Source organism: Benincasa hispida, chromosome 5, assembly GCF_009727055.1.
Source record: "Benincasa hispida cultivar B227 chromosome 5, ASM972705v1, whole genome shotgun sequence".
Classification (NCBI taxonomy): Eukaryota; Viridiplantae; Streptophyta; class Magnoliopsida; order Cucurbitales; family Cucurbitaceae; genus Benincasa; species Benincasa hispida.
The window spans coordinates 53,102,086-53,116,832 of record NC_052353.1 but is presented as its reverse complement, the minus strand read 5'-3'; the positions used below and the strand labels follow the sequence as shown (position 1 = coordinate 53,116,832).

Below are 14,747 nucleotides of genomic sequence, written 5' to 3'. Positions count from 1 at the left end.
TATATATGTTGCGCTATGCCTCTAGTTTCAAGTAAGCAAGTATTGGAAGTTTTCTGTGGCAGTTCTCAAAGAAAATTGAGGTGATGTTGAGCCTAAGTGACACAGTTTGGGGGATCTCAAATGTTTGAAAGTGAAGCACCGGTGAAAGTGAGGAGATCTCATACTTAACGGGAGCCTAAGTAGAAACTAGGAGTTGATTGTTCGTAGTGGTAGAGCCAGGAATTTTATGTAGAAGATACTATATACAAGTCTAACAAAAAAAAAATCTATAAATGAATATAAAAAGAAAGTAAACTAATTTATTACTTTACAATTTTCATCTTTATGTAATGAAATTGATCATGATTCTTCACTTACTTTTGGTTTGAATAGATAGCAACATAAACATAATGCATTATTCTTTGTAATGCTATATTCTAATTAATTAGAATATTCATTTAACCCAGCTGTATTAAATCTTCTTGACTTTGTACCAAAATTCTTGAGTGGAAAAGTAACATAAGGACCTTTTAGTAAATATGTTATATGAATTTGATCTCGAATATTATAATTATAATTAAATTTTTGTTCTTAGACTAAGTTTTTCTAGATTGATTTTTGTATAAAATCGATCAGAATCTAAAATATTTTATATTATTTTTTATTTAACTCTACAAAGGTATTAATCATAAGAATATTACAACCTATTATATAGATTTAAAGGCATTAAAACTTAAAGTCTAAGAAAATTATAAAACTTACTTGCCAAGTTTGTATATCCAAACGAACAACAGCAAATAATCCTCTTGCTTGAACTTTGAAATTAGTTTTAAGAATTCATATGAGTAAATGAGAATGTAAAAATAACATGGAGAAAAAAATATATAAAGTATAATGTGAATATAAAACTTATGTGAAAAAAATGAACGATACATTTTTAAATGAATGTTCTTGAAATTGAAATTCAATTTAATTTCGAAGAGAAAGAAAAATGTTATAAACTGCTCAGTTCTATTGTTGATAAAAAAGATATTATTTGATTATTTATTAAAAAAATGAAAAATTATTATATTCTAAATGTTACATTGTTTGACATACTTTCCTTTATTATTCTTTACATGAGCTAGTGTAACATCCCGAGTTTTTCATTATTCAAATTCTGTATTTCGTAAAATTCGAGGACAATTTTGTTAATTTCGAAGTTCAGTTTTGTTTGAAGGGGAGATTTTGATTTATGTCACATTAATTTAATTTTAAGTTAATGTTGAGAATTTAAATTTATATTGGGGAAATTAATTTGATTTTGATTTTGGAATTTGAAGAGAAAAAGGGAAGAGTTTTAAGAATATATATATATATATATATATTTAGATATATTTGTGTAAGGAGCGAAATGTTAAAATAAAAGTGAAATAGAATATAATGAAATAAAATAAAATTTTTAATTATTTATATTCCTTTTATTAAAATAACCTTTTTCCTTTAAAAAGAAAATTAAAAAAAAAAAAAAACTATTTTCTCTTCAATCTTCTCTTCTTCTCTCCCACCACACATGAAGACATTCTCTGTGTGCCCTAGCAGCCGCCGACCATCTCCTCTCCATTTGGTACCGTGCGTCCGATCGAGCCACCACCAGTTCGTCGATTGTTCGTTCGTGGTTGTCGTTCATGCAGGTCAGCTCGACCTCGTCAGCAAGCAGCGATCGTCTAGATCTCCTCTGTCGTACACCTCTCCGCACGTCGATCTCGCCCAGCCGGTCAGATTCGTGTCCGCGCCGCACTGTCCACCAAGGTCTGAAGCCGAACGACCCAGCCCAGCCATCGAAACTCCCTTCGTGAGCCGATCCTCCGCTCTGTTCCGTCGAGAGTCATTCGTGCACTCGGTCCTGCACACCATTGCCGTCAGTTCAGTGTCATCGCCGTTGATTTCGATAAGATTTTGTAAGTGTGTGGGTTTTCATTTGAATGCTAATCAAATTGTTGGTTTCGTTTAATGCTTACCCATTATGTTTGGATCATAGATTCGAGCTTTGGAGGAATTTTAAGGTCGAAGTGTGTTGTCCGACATTACAAAGGATTGATTTTGTTGCAGTTGGTTAGCCAATAGAATTGGGTTTTTAAAATTTGTTTTGGACGAAGCCACAATTACGGTGTTACTTCAAGGTCTTGGTTGGAAAGAAGAAGATAAACTTGCTTGGTTTTATTTGGATTTAATTCTGAGGTGAGTAATCTTACCACTGGAACTGCCCATGGGCCAGACTTTAGTTGTATGCTAACATGATGAGTGTATGTTATGGTAAATGTTAGCATGTTGATTGATAGTATGACCTAAATCAAAGTATGTTCTGGCACGAGTTCTGATTTGTTTACATATACACCTAGGCACTTGATTGTTAGTATGAGGTGGTATGTGTTTCCATATGTTGGTATCTGATCTGCTGATATTGAGGCATACTTGTATGTTGTGGAACTATGGTTTTAAGATATACATGAATGTTGTAGAATATGTTGTTGAGGATTATGTGTATGTGGTAGAGCCATGATATCGAGGATTACATGTATGTCATAGATTCGTACGGTGTTGACTTTTGAATGTTGAGACTGTGTGAATATCCTCACTGATTAGTTAGATGCTCACCAGTTTGTGTTTCCTTCGGGATTCACCAGTTTTGTGTTTCCTTCGGGATTCACCAGTTTTGTGTTTCCTTCGGGATTCACCAGTTTTGTGTTTCCTTCGGGATTCACAAGTTTTGTGTTTCCTTCGGGATTCACCAGTTTTGTGTTTCCTTCGGGATTCACCAGTTTTGTATTTCCTTCGGGATTCACCAGTTTTGTGTTTTCTTCAAGATTCACCAGTTTGTGTTTCCTATGGGATTCACCAGATGTAGTGGGCATACTTAAGTACAGTAGGATAGGACTCTGTCTCTTACCTGTTTCATGTGTGTATATGTGCCATAGGTGGGTATCTAGAGGACATAGATGCCTAGCCTGACCCCAGTGGTGAAGTTACTTACTGAGTATTTCATGCTCATTCTTTCTTATGTTGATGTTTCAGGTAAGGGTAGAGATGCACCGACGATGACACAGTGGAATTCGTGATCGTGCCACTTGGACTAGTTTTTATGCTTCCACATCATGAAATTTAGAGTCCTTATTTTTCCCTTAATGTTTAGTTTTACTATTTGAAACTTATTATGAAGGATTGTTTTTTTTTTTTTAATAGTTTTAATAGTCTTTACGAATCATGGATACCCTATTATTGTTTTAACAATTGCATTTAATAAATGGCTTTTGAACTTCTCTGGTCTATTTAGCATTTATTTCAACATAAAGGAGTGTCGTTTTTAAGTGCCATGCATGCATGTATTTTAGTAACGGCCTAACTTAAGTCCTAGGGGGTCGGGTCGTTACAGTTAGGCTTTTAAAGTCTATTAGAGATAAAGAATCTTAGTAAAAACTCATACAAAATCTGAAATAAAATGTTGCAAGTAGTAAGAGTCAGGCTCCTATCCATTGCCAACCAAATGACACTACATGCCAACAAGCCAATGTCACTCTTGTTACTTAATTTGAATATATGTGTGTGTATATATATATATATATATATATAAACGACAGATAAATTGAGGGGGGCGTACGTGGCTCCGCCCATGTTAATGTTAGATCATTTGTCCAACATATAAGAATTGATTTGTAATTGTTAAACTATTTCAATTAGTGAAGTTTCTTTTTGCAGGGCACACTGCCACATAAATGTAGGTGAGTTTGCGTCAAATTAGGTTGTTAATTTTTGTGTCTCATCTAATTGCTTATTTCTTGTGCTACAATTTGTTATACATATCATGCTAAAAACATTATATTTGACATATGTTATGTTGTTTGATATTTGCACATTTCTCTCAAATAGATAGCCATTTTTTAGATGAATTATTTTCTACTTTGTTTCACTTTCCCTCGACAAAAATCATAGTTTTGGTATGAAAGCTCCAAAGAGATGAAAGATTGAAACGCAAGGAGGGAAGAAAAAAAATTGGTTTAACCTTTCAAGTATTTAATTTTTAGAATAAATCATTTTAGAAAAAATCGAAGGATTTAACAACTACTCAAAATATTTTTCTAGTCAAATAAAATATCTTAAATAAAAATAATTTTTTTTAAAACCAATTTTTTTTCTCTAATCAATCAAAACGGACCATAAAAATGATCAAATTTAGAAAACCGATATTTGAGAAACAAACTTGTGTTTTCCCAATGTGTGGAAAAACAAGTTTCTTAAAAAGAGGCAATTTTTAAAAATTGAAAAACATTTTGTACTATTTCTAGCAATTGTGATGCGATTTTTTTAAAGAGAAAGAGACCCTGTTTTGGTTTGTGATTGTTTTTCCCCCAAACCGTTTGGGGTCATTTTCTCTAAAGACTTGGTCCAATTGATTAAAAAATGCAGTGTTTCTTTTTTTATTTTTTTGAGTCCATAAAAAATAAGAATTTTTGTAATGGAGAATAGAATAAGAGAAAAAATCTAAAAATATATTATATTTTTAAGATATTTGTAAATATGGATGAGTTGACTAGTCAATCTTTGATTTTTTTTAATTTTCAATTTCGCCATCCCTTATCTTATTTTGTTGTACAATTTTTTTTAGTCTTTTTATTTTATTTCTCTTCTTTGATTTTTGCTTCTTCCCTCCCTATTTTCATTTTTTCATTTTATTTTCTTTCTTAGTTTTTTCTTCTTCTTCTTTTTTTTTTTTTTTTTTTTTAAATTTTTATTTCCTTTATTCGATTTTTGCTTCTTTCCTTTATTTTTTTTTTATTTTCTTTCATTTCATTCTTTTTTCCTTTTTTTAATTTTATTTTCTTTCTTCCGGTTTTTATTATTCATTTTTTATTATTTTCTTTCTTCAGCTCTTACTTATTCCTTTGTTTAATTTTTATTTTCTTCTATTTCTCCGATTTTTGCTTCTTCTCTTATCTTTTTTTTATTATTTTATTTTCTTGTCTTTCTCCGATTTTTTTGCTTCTTCTCTTTCTCTTAATTTTAAAATTTTTCTTTCCTTTATTTGAATTTTTTCTTCTTCCATTTTTTTCATAAGAATTATGAGGTTGAGTTCCATACGCATGACTTGAAAGTATTCAATTCATAATTGACTTAACATCAACAAGCCAATCATCAAGGTTGATTATTATAACAAATAATAAATATAAATAGCAAATGAAAGTCTATCAGTGATAGCCACTAATATTTTCTATCATTGATAGCTTAATCTTTGATTATATTTTCGTAGTTAATAACCACTTGTAGAAATCTATCATTGATAGCCACTTTAGTGAATTTAATTAATAAAATTGAATATCAAACTAAAATGTAAGTGAAATGCCTAGAAGTTATCACTAATAGAATGTTTATCAGTGATAGAAGCTATCATCGAAAAGAAAAGAGACTTATAAATGTTTGGGAAGGACAAGAAAGGGGCAAAAAGGTGTTTAGTGGTTATGATTGATAGAAGCTATTATTAATAGCATGTTACCAATGATAGGAGCTAATACTAATAGCATGTTATCGATGATAGAAGTTATCCGATAACACGTTATCGGTGATAGAAGCTACCATTGATAGCACGTTATCAGTGATAGAGAACTATCACTGATAGCATGATATCAGTGAGATCGTTGATAGCATCTTATTAATGATGTTATCGGTGAAAGAAGCTATCACTGATAACCACAATATGAGTGATGTTAGTGATATCGGTAATAAAACTTAAGTGATATCTATATATCGAGTTTCTTTCAAGGGTGATAACCAGTTATAGAAATCTATCATTAATAGCCTTAAGTGTTAATATTTCAATGTTGATTCTAATTGATGAAAGTTTATCAGTGATAATGACTGATAGCTGCTATCAGTGATAGCCATGATAAAAGATTATTAGTGATAACTACTATGGTAATCAAAGTTGTTGGTCTTCTTTCAAAGTTATCACTATTTATAAATCTATCATTGATAGCCACTGATAGCCTTAAGTAGTAATATTTCAACGTTGATTCCAATTTGATGAAAGTAAATCAATGATAGCTAATAATAATTGATAGCAAAATTAAAGTTAATATTTCAAGATTGTATTAATTTTTCTAAAATTGAAAGTTTCGTTGAATGGCAACTATCATCGATAACAATTGATAGAAGCTATCAACGATAGCAGCTGATAGAACCTATCAGTGGTCATCACTGATAAGCTGCTATCAGTGATAGATTTTAATCTGAGAAAATCGGGAAAAAACGAAAAAAAAAATGGTGACTAGGCATGAGTTTTTTAGTCTTTTACCATTTTTTAATCTATATATACAATTATTTTATCCTTGTATTACATATTCTATTATTTTGGGTAGCCCTAAAAATAATCCAGGCTAGTTGATTGGACTTGAACTGTTACTTTCTTCTTCTTCTTCTTTCCCCTCCAATGATAATTATTTTGATCTCTATTTTCAACTTATTATGGTTTCATTAACAACCAAGTTAATTTAAATCTTTTCTAATTTCTTTTGTTTAGAAAAAAATGACAGAATTCATCAACATTTCAAAAGTAATATGGTATTTAGACCCCCTTTTTTAGTCAATTTTAAACCATTTCTAGTGTAAAAAGGAAGAAAATTCTATCTCATATATCAAAATTTCTTATGCCCATCAGATTACCAGGGGAAAATATCTCAACCATATAAAACAAGTTAGTCTTTTCATAACACTATTTAGGCTAACTATATATATATATATATAATTCCTTAATTATTAAGGTAATTGATATTATGACTCTAAAAAGAAAAAAAAATCAATTAAATTATTCCAAAATAAATCTGTTAATGAAAACTCATTTATTACTTAGATATAGTTTTATTAATATATTTGATACTTAAACTCGTGTAATTTAACATAAATAAATTAAGTTTAAATCTTATTTTGGTTTTTGAACTTTGAACAATGTTCTATTTTTGTCTCTAAACTTTTGAAAATGTCTGTTTTAGTCATTGAACTTTGAATATTGTTTCATTTTGGTCTGTAAACTTAAATTGTTTGTTTTAGACCTTGAACTTTTAAAAAGTGTTTATTTTGATCTCTGTTATATTAAGATTTTGTTAACTCATTAATAAAATGACGAAGTGATTTGTATTTTTGGATGATTAGGCTACCAAATAAGTTAGTTACGCTAAAAAAACTAAAGTTTAAATTTTGAATAAGGTGGCAAAGTGAGAGAGCTTAAAAGATATTTCTAGTTCAAAATTTTGATCATTCAGTATTTTGATATGTTGGTTATTGGCATTTTACTTTACCTTCATCTTGCTCAATGCTTCAAGAGCATAATCATCTAAAAATACAAACTCCCTCACCTTTTTGTCGAGGAATTAATATAATTTTAATAGTAGAGGCTAAAATAAACACTTTTTAAAAGTTTTAAGAACTAAAATGAATATTTTTTTGAAAGTATAAGGATCAAAATAGAACAAAATTCAAAGTTCAGAGACTAAAATAGAATTTAGAGTAATAAATTATTGTTGATGAGCAACAAAATTTGTAAATTAGTTTGATGTTAATTAAGCTATACTCATATTTAGTATTAAATAAGTTTTAAAGATTGACGATTTAAAAATCAATCAGAAGATTAGAGGCCAAAAAAAGAAAAAAAACAAAACAAAACAAAACAAGCAACATTAAACTATTTATTTTAATTATAAAATAAAGATGTGGGAAAGGCTTATTTTCCAAGGAGAGAAAATGATAAACATTCTTCCAAGTGTTGGGATTCCAAGAATAAAATCAAGCAAAGACCAAATTTCAAAAGACTGATTCAAAAAGACTGAGGATTGAAGAGACTCAAGACTTGCTGAAAAGGACTTCTATTTTTTTTTTTTTTTTCTTTTTTGCCTTTGAAATTTGAATCTCCCATATACCTCCTATTCCTCTCATAAACAAAATCAACCAATATTTTCTACAATAATCGTAACGAATAGTACTTTTAGAATTAATAATAATTAAATGCATATCATCTTTTTTAAAGATTTACAAATATAGCAAAATAGACTCCAAGATAGCTATATCTGTAAATTCTTTTACACTTTATTATATCTACTTATATTTTAAGCTTGATTGCTATATTTACAATTGTCGGTATTTTCTAGGGTGGGGAAATGGAAACTTACGCTGAAAATTTCCAGCGAGAATTTCCATGTAAATTATGTAAAAGTATCAAAAACAAAAAAGTTTGGCAAAGGACCAAAGAGTTCAAATTTTGATGAATTAATGAGAAGAAACCGTGTGGGGTCTACTTTGATTTCTTTCTTTTTCTTTTTCTTTTTCTTTTTCTCCCTTTTCATGTCCCCTTTTTTTTGGTTGCCAAGTGGCCACATAAATAACTCAAATTCTATGTTCTATAGTTTCTTGACTAAGTCTCTAGTCTTCTTTAACAGCCAAAACTTTAGAAAAGCTAACCAAGATTCTAGCTTCTACCAATCTTTAACTCGCCTTATAAATGTCTTTCATTAGCCTCACCATCTTGATGGCCCAATATTTTCATAACCCTTTGTAATAAAACAAGCAAAAAACTGCTTCACTTCACCAAACTGTTGTTTGTTCACTCATAATCCATACTTTTTAGCACTACAGAAAGGAGAAATGACACATGAAACTGATCTTCCTGGCTTTAGATTCCACCCCACTGAAGAAGAACTTCTTAATTTTTATCTCAAACATGTGGTTTCTGGCAATAGGCTGCAGTTTGATCCTATTGGAATTCTTAATCTCTACCAACATGATCCTTGGGATTTGCCTGGTTTGTATTGTTGAAGTACCTTCTGAATTGATCACTGTTTTGTTTAATTCAATGAGTTGAAGTGTGATGTGTTTTTTTTGTTTGTGTGTAGGATTGGCAAGGATTGGAGAGAGAGAATGGTACTTTTTTGTGCCAAGAGACAGGAAGCTAGGTGGGAGTGGGAGGCCTAACAGAACAACCAAAAATGGTTACTGGAAAGCAACTGGGTCGGATCGAAAAATTGTTAGTTTATCAAATCCGAAACGACTCATTGGATTGAGAAAGACACTTGTGTTCTACTTGGGAAGAGCAACTAGAGGAAGCAAGACGGACTGGATCATGAATGAGTATCGTTTTCCTGATAACTCTCCATTGCCTAAGGTAATTTAGTATTTGTTAATGAAGACGTGTTTGACAATGATTTTTTGTAATTATGGAATCGACAATTAAAGATAAATAAAAAAAATAGGCAGTAGAGAAGTGACACAAGCAGTGAGTTAGCTATGTCCATGGGTAGAGGGAGAGAGCAGTTTATTATTAGAGAGGTTTTTATCATTAATATAGATTAGAGAATGTCTCTAGAGTGAAAAAGTTCATATAGTACATTTCTCCAAGTCTTTGGGCTAAAACTGTAAATAGTGTAAATAACATAAATACGAATACAACTTAAGTTTCGCCCGTACTTGGTCATTCGAAGCACTAAATAACATATTCAAGACATTCCAACGCTTTTCATAAGAATAAATTATTAAACACACTAAAAAGAAACAAGAAACAAAAAACGAAATGAAACGAGCCCTTGTTTTCTTCCTATTCATCTCATTCTGAAGGTGCTAGAACTATGAGTTTTGTAATCATTCATTCGTTCATGTTTTACATTTTTTGTAATGCAGGATATGGTACTATGCAAGATCTATAGGAAAGCAACGTCCTTGAAAGTCCTAGAGCAAAGAGCAGCCATGGAAGAGGAAGATGCTAATCCTTTTCAGGCTTCCTATTCATCACCTGCATCACCATTTGAGACGATTTCTTTTTGCAGCCAACAGGAAGGCATGGTTCCTTCAGTAACTCCAACCCATGAAGTTCTTAACAAAGAAGTAGAAGTGGCAGACATGGTGGATGAAAAACAGGAAGAGAAACCAGTGGAGCCCAAATCTTCCTCCACATCTTTGCAAATCCCATCAGAGCTTGACAAACTGACTGAGCTTCAAGTTCCAAAACTGGATATGGACTGGTCCCAAGACTTATTTTGGACTCAATTTAACAGTCCATGGCTTCAAACTTTGACCCCATATGCCAGTATGCTCAACTTCTAATGTTTAGACAGAGCAATAGCCCATAGGCCCAAAGATATAGGTTGTAGATAAATTTTGGTCTATAATCTCCTTGTACACCCTCCTTCAGAGCTGACTTCTATGTAAATTTTCTATCCTTTTCATCTCAAATGTTTCCCTCAATTTGTTTGTTTGGTTTAATAGTTGGCTTTTAATCTTACCTTGTGATTTCTCCATGTATTGTTGATATGAAACATCAAGTTTCATCCAACTTTTAGAAAGCTTATTGCATTTGAAAAGAATAACACAGTTTTGATTTGCAAGATCCAAATACCTGACTTGCATACAACACTTTTGCCAGATGTTATCTAACTTGGATCAAATCTTTACTTTGAACTGACCAGATCAAGACAATTTTGAGATAAAAAAGAGTAGATTCTTGCCCAGAAATTTGGAGGTATTGCAAAGAGAAGTATCATTATGAGCTCAAAATTGTACAAAATTTGTGCCAAGAGCACATGTGTATGCTTTTCCTTAAAAATCTACATCTTGTGAATTGATATCATGTACAGTATGCATAATGTTTTCATCTAGTTGCTGAGGATGTTGAGGAGGGAGACTCTAGTTTTGATCAAACGACGGAACAAGCGCTCGGTTGTTTGTTCCAAATCTTGAGTGCCTAGATCCAACTTTTCAAGATGTTTTTGGACATTCTCAAACACTTGAATCGTGTCTTTGCATTTGTTTGTCTTTTGGCATGTAACAGAGTTCAATGCATTCTCCATATTGGAAAATTCATTGAGTTCTGCATCTTCTTCAGGACAGACTTCTCTTTTGCTGAGCATTACACTAAGAATTGACCAGCTAGACTTTGTCTTCTTCCCTGAGATAAGGAAAAGTAAGGACTCAAACAGCCTAAGACTAATTGCTTCCGCCTCCTTCAACAAGCTAACCATGGCTGTAGTGTTGTAGTCGCTACCGTTGACCAATGTGTTGCTTTTGCTTTCGATGCTCTTATTAGTATCGAGGGCCTTTTGGATTGCCCTCTTTACAACTTTTCTAGAGGCCAAGTATTTCTTAACCTCATTTGTCATCTCAGATCTTCGTCGAATGGCCGAGTGAAGCTCACGGACACATTCCTTTGTGTGGATCAAAGCATCCTTGGCTGAGCTGCACATATCAAGCAGCCTAAGAGATCCATCCAACAACTCATCAACCCATTTCTCTCCACATTGCCTAACAAAAGCTTCTTGAATGGAGGGTAACAAAAGTAACTGTTCGACGCACTCGTGCAAATCCTCGAGGCCACTTAGCTGTTGGCTTATGGATGATGATGATGAGGCAGGAGTGGAATCAAAAAATCTTAGTCTAGTCAAGTGCTCATCACATTGTGAAATGAGAGGGTGCGGTCGGGACGGCAAGCTGTTCGAGCGAGTATGGTATTTGGTATTCTTGCTTGAAGGAAAGCCAGCCATGTTTCTATCTGAAAAAGAGTGAAAGAGAGAGGCTTGAAGATGAAAGGAAGATGTAGATTGACAAGTCTGTGAACCTCAATCAGTTCCTAATCAATATATATCAGTAAGTCAAGGAGATATTTGGAATTTCATTTGCTTCAAATCTCAATGAAAGATAAGAATAAGATATCATGAATGAGATTTGGATCTAAACCACCTGCTCAGCATTGTTTAAGCAATGTCTCCTCTCCACCAAGTCTCCAACTCATTAACAAGCTAACCACTGCAATTATCATTAATTATATATATGATTCTCTTTTAGAAATATAAACTAATTCAGCTTGGTCTGCCTCCATGGTGACAAGGAGGTTGTTCCACACATGAACACATGGGGGAAGATTGAGAATTCATCTTCTTTCTCTTTATCAAAATGGTTATGTGCAATTAATGATATCTCAGCATTGTTCTTGCCATGTCTCCTACCACTATGTTGTTAGCTTCTTATCTCTTCAATATCCTTCGAGTAATCCGCAAAATCTTCGACGCACGAGTGCTGGTCGAAAGAGCTGCCTTTTTTCTAATAACAAAAGAAAAAAGAATAACATGTTTACATTGTTCATCTTAATTATATATATGTGCACATGCTCAGTTTGTTCCCTCTTTTTCTTCCCCCTCTTCTGGGGTAGGTAGGGGCAAAATTCTGAGTTTTCAAGCAGCATATAATCATCAATTCAACTGTCATTTTTGCTTACAGTGATTGAAGCTTTTTCGAAATATAATCAAAGCCATAAATGACCAAAATGAGGGAATGTATGATATTGTTCATGAAAAAAATGGTATGAGATACATAGTTTTTCATGATATTTCTAGCAGTTAAACAAAGTTGAGCCTTGATCTAGATATTTTGTGCATAAATCTACTACTTCTGGCTGGTTGTGGACATTTCCAATCAACATGATGACATTGAACTGATGTAGCTCTAGCAAATTCTTTTTGGACTTGCTTCTTCTTGCAAATTCTTTTGAAACTTTGCTTCTATTTCTTGTTAAAAGAACTCATTCTGGCAAATCACAAATTGTCATGTCGTTACTCTCAAATTAATGATGAAATTACATATCATTAAAGTTGGGACCCATTACAATGTGGCGTGTCCCAAATTAAAATTAAGGGCCCTTTACCCCACCAACTTCTTAATTTGGTGTAAACAACTTGATTTCAATAGTAAACACTATTGAAATTGGTACATTTATCGAACAACTCTATCTTCCCCTCTATCTATATTTTTCACATTTATTGAGTAACAACATTTTCTTCTCTTTCTCTACTTTCACATTTATTGAGGAACTTCATCTTACAATTCTACATCCTAAATACAAACTTACTAACTTCAACATATAAATTCTAGACTTTTTAACTCCATTCATTGGCCAAACGGCCCTTAAAAAAAATGGCAAATCACAAATAATGCCACATGGCTTTATTATGATCATTTGATCAAGTAAGACCAACCCAGTCAAATTGGGTTATATTGAAATTGAGTCCAAGATCGAATGAGCCCAAGATCAATTTGACTAAAAGCCCAAATCAAGGGGGGCTTAGGCTCAAAGTCCAAATCCAAATGGTTAGGCTTAAAATCCAAAATCCAAGTCTAAAGGGGCTAGGCCCAAAAGCCATCAAAGCCCAAGCCTACAATATGCCCATGGAAAGCTCCATAAATAAAAAAGTTCTATTGCATTTTCTAACTTTAGAAAAATAGAGAACCCAAAAGTACTTAGAAGTTTTCATGATTAGAAAACTACAAACACTTTTTCGAAGACCAAAGATGCTTTATAGATCAAAAGACTTCAAGACCTGAAGACTTTAAAGATCAAAAAAGGCTTTGAACACTGAAATTTATTTGAACGTCTGAAGACTTTGAAGATAAGTTAAAGATTTAGTCTCGAGGAGAAGTGTTCTATACCTTGAGGGAAACATACATCCAAGAGATAGAACCAGAGGATCATACACTAGAGATTGTAATACACCCACACATAAATTGAATTCCACGAATTAAAGAACAAACTCTCCCCTTCATATTTCCCCAATGATCTCATATCCTCTATCTTGAGCTTAAGACAGCATCGTCTTGCCTTTAGAATCAACCTAAAAGAGCCTAACAATAGGAACATTCTTATTATTACACAAGAATCCTCCCCACTTCTACAAATACTGCTTATTTGCTTTGCATCAGCTTGAACACTAAATACCAATTAGCAACTTAGCAGAAATAAGGCATAATAACGAATAATACTAATTCAAACACACCAAGACCACTGATTTCACAACCTTCAGCAGGCTAACCATGACTGCACTGTCATACCTTTATTGCACTCAGCAGTCTGCCTTTGCTTTCAGCTGTTTACAACTACGGATCCATCCATAGCCTTGTGGATTGCTCCTTTTAGAACTTTTCTCAAAGACAACTTTCAGCTCCAAATCTTTGGTGAATGGCCAACTTAAATTCATACAGACATTCCTTCATTTGCACTGAAGTTATCCTTGGCTTAGCCATCTAATCAACCCACCAGCTAGCTCAATGAGTAGTCTCTGTGTGTGTTTTCCCCTTTATCTCCTTAATATATATCAGTAAGCAAAGGGAGACATTTGGAACTTCAACTGCTTCAACTTTTTAGGAATCAGTTGTTTAGGCATTTTCCATTTGGACATAGACACTGATGTGGCAATGTTTCCTCTCTACCAAGTCTACAACTCATGTTTAAATTAAAATAAACCTGTTCAGATCTGTTTATATTATAAAAGATTAACTTTGCCTGCTACTATAGATACAAGAAGGTTGCTTCACACATGCACTTCAGCGAAAAGCTTGATGATGAATCATCTTTCATCCTACATATTAAACTAGTAATCTGTCCCTCATTACATCTCGGCGATCTTCCTATCCACTCTTCCACCATCAGTTCAGCTCATTGTTCGTTATTTAAATCCTACATGATCGAATACAACCTGATTAACTTTATTATTATATGTGTAACCGGATCGAACTGTCTCTTAGTTGAAAGACAGCCTTCATAACATTACAAGAAAGTTGGTCACATGCTTCTATGTGATTCTTGTGCCTACCAACATTGTTGAGACAATTGGAATCTTTGACAGCAATGCAATTTGAATAATTAGCTTCATCAGGTAACCTTGGCTTACTAGTTGACCTCCAGTTAACATACCAGAGTTTAAGCCATAGGA

General features: G+C 32.7%; 2 protein-coding genes and 1 long non-coding RNA gene across 5 annotated transcripts; 2 read left to right on the top strand and 1 right to left on the bottom strand.

Moving 5' to 3' along the window:
* Window positions 1–1,476: 1,476 nt before the first annotated feature.
* On the top strand, window positions 1,477–3,097 carry LOC120078165. The gene is made up of 3 exons (XR_005481935.1): window positions 1,477–1,919; window positions 2,000–2,199; window positions 3,034–3,097. It is a non-coding gene; the product is annotated as an uncharacterized LOC120078165 (long non-coding RNA).
* Window positions 3,098–8,418: 5,321 nt separating this feature from the next.
* On the top strand, window positions 8,419–10,289 carry LOC120077455 (NAC domain-containing protein 6-like). Its single transcript, XM_039031335.1, has 3 exons — window positions 8,419–8,800; window positions 8,892–9,160; window positions 9,673–10,289. Exons 1-3 carry the CDS (start codon window positions 8,644–8,646, stop codon window positions 10,093–10,095), a joined length of 849 nt encoding a protein of 282 aa, XP_038887263.1. The 5' UTR covers window positions 8,419–8,643; the 3' UTR covers window positions 10,096–10,289.
* Window positions 10,290–10,500: 211 nt separating this feature from the next.
* LOC120077454 lies at window positions 10,501–14,251 on the bottom strand. 3 transcript variants are annotated; one of them, XM_039031334.1, is made up of 2 exons: window positions 13,867–14,251; window positions 10,501–11,536 (listed from the first exon to the last, which is right to left on the bottom strand). In XM_039031334.1, the coding sequence occupies exon 2, from the start codon at window positions 11,526–11,528 to the stop codon at window positions 10,644–10,646; it is 885 nt and encodes a 294-aa protein (XP_038887262.1). In that variant the 5' UTR covers window positions 11,529–11,536; window positions 13,867–14,251; the 3' UTR covers window positions 10,501–10,643. The 3 variants fall into 3 exon arrangements, with proteins under 3 accessions (XP_038887262.1, XP_038887260.1, XP_038887261.1); XM_039031332.1 differs by having other exon boundaries at window positions 10,501–12,567; window positions 13,867–14,250; XM_039031333.1 differs by having other exon boundaries at window positions 10,501–12,084; window positions 13,867–14,250.
* Between the last annotated feature and the right edge of the window lie 496 nt (window positions 14,252–14,747).

Coding starts and splice junctions, on each gene's coding strand:
- LOC120077455 (XM_039031335.1), top strand. CDS start 8,644: ATGACACATGAAACTGATCTTCCTGGCTTTAGATTCCACCCCACTGAA. Junction 8,801..8,891: donor TGATCCTTGGGATTTGCCTG/GTTTGTATTGTT, acceptor GTTTGTGTGTAG/GATTGGCAAGGATTGGAGAG. Junction 9,161..9,672: donor ATAACTCTCCATTGCCTAAG/GTAATTTAGTAT, acceptor TTTGTAATGCAG/GATATGGTACTATGCAAGAT.
- LOC120077454 (XM_039031334.1), bottom strand. CDS start 11,528: ATGGCTGGCTTTCCTTCAAGCAAGAATACCAAATACCATACTCGCTCG.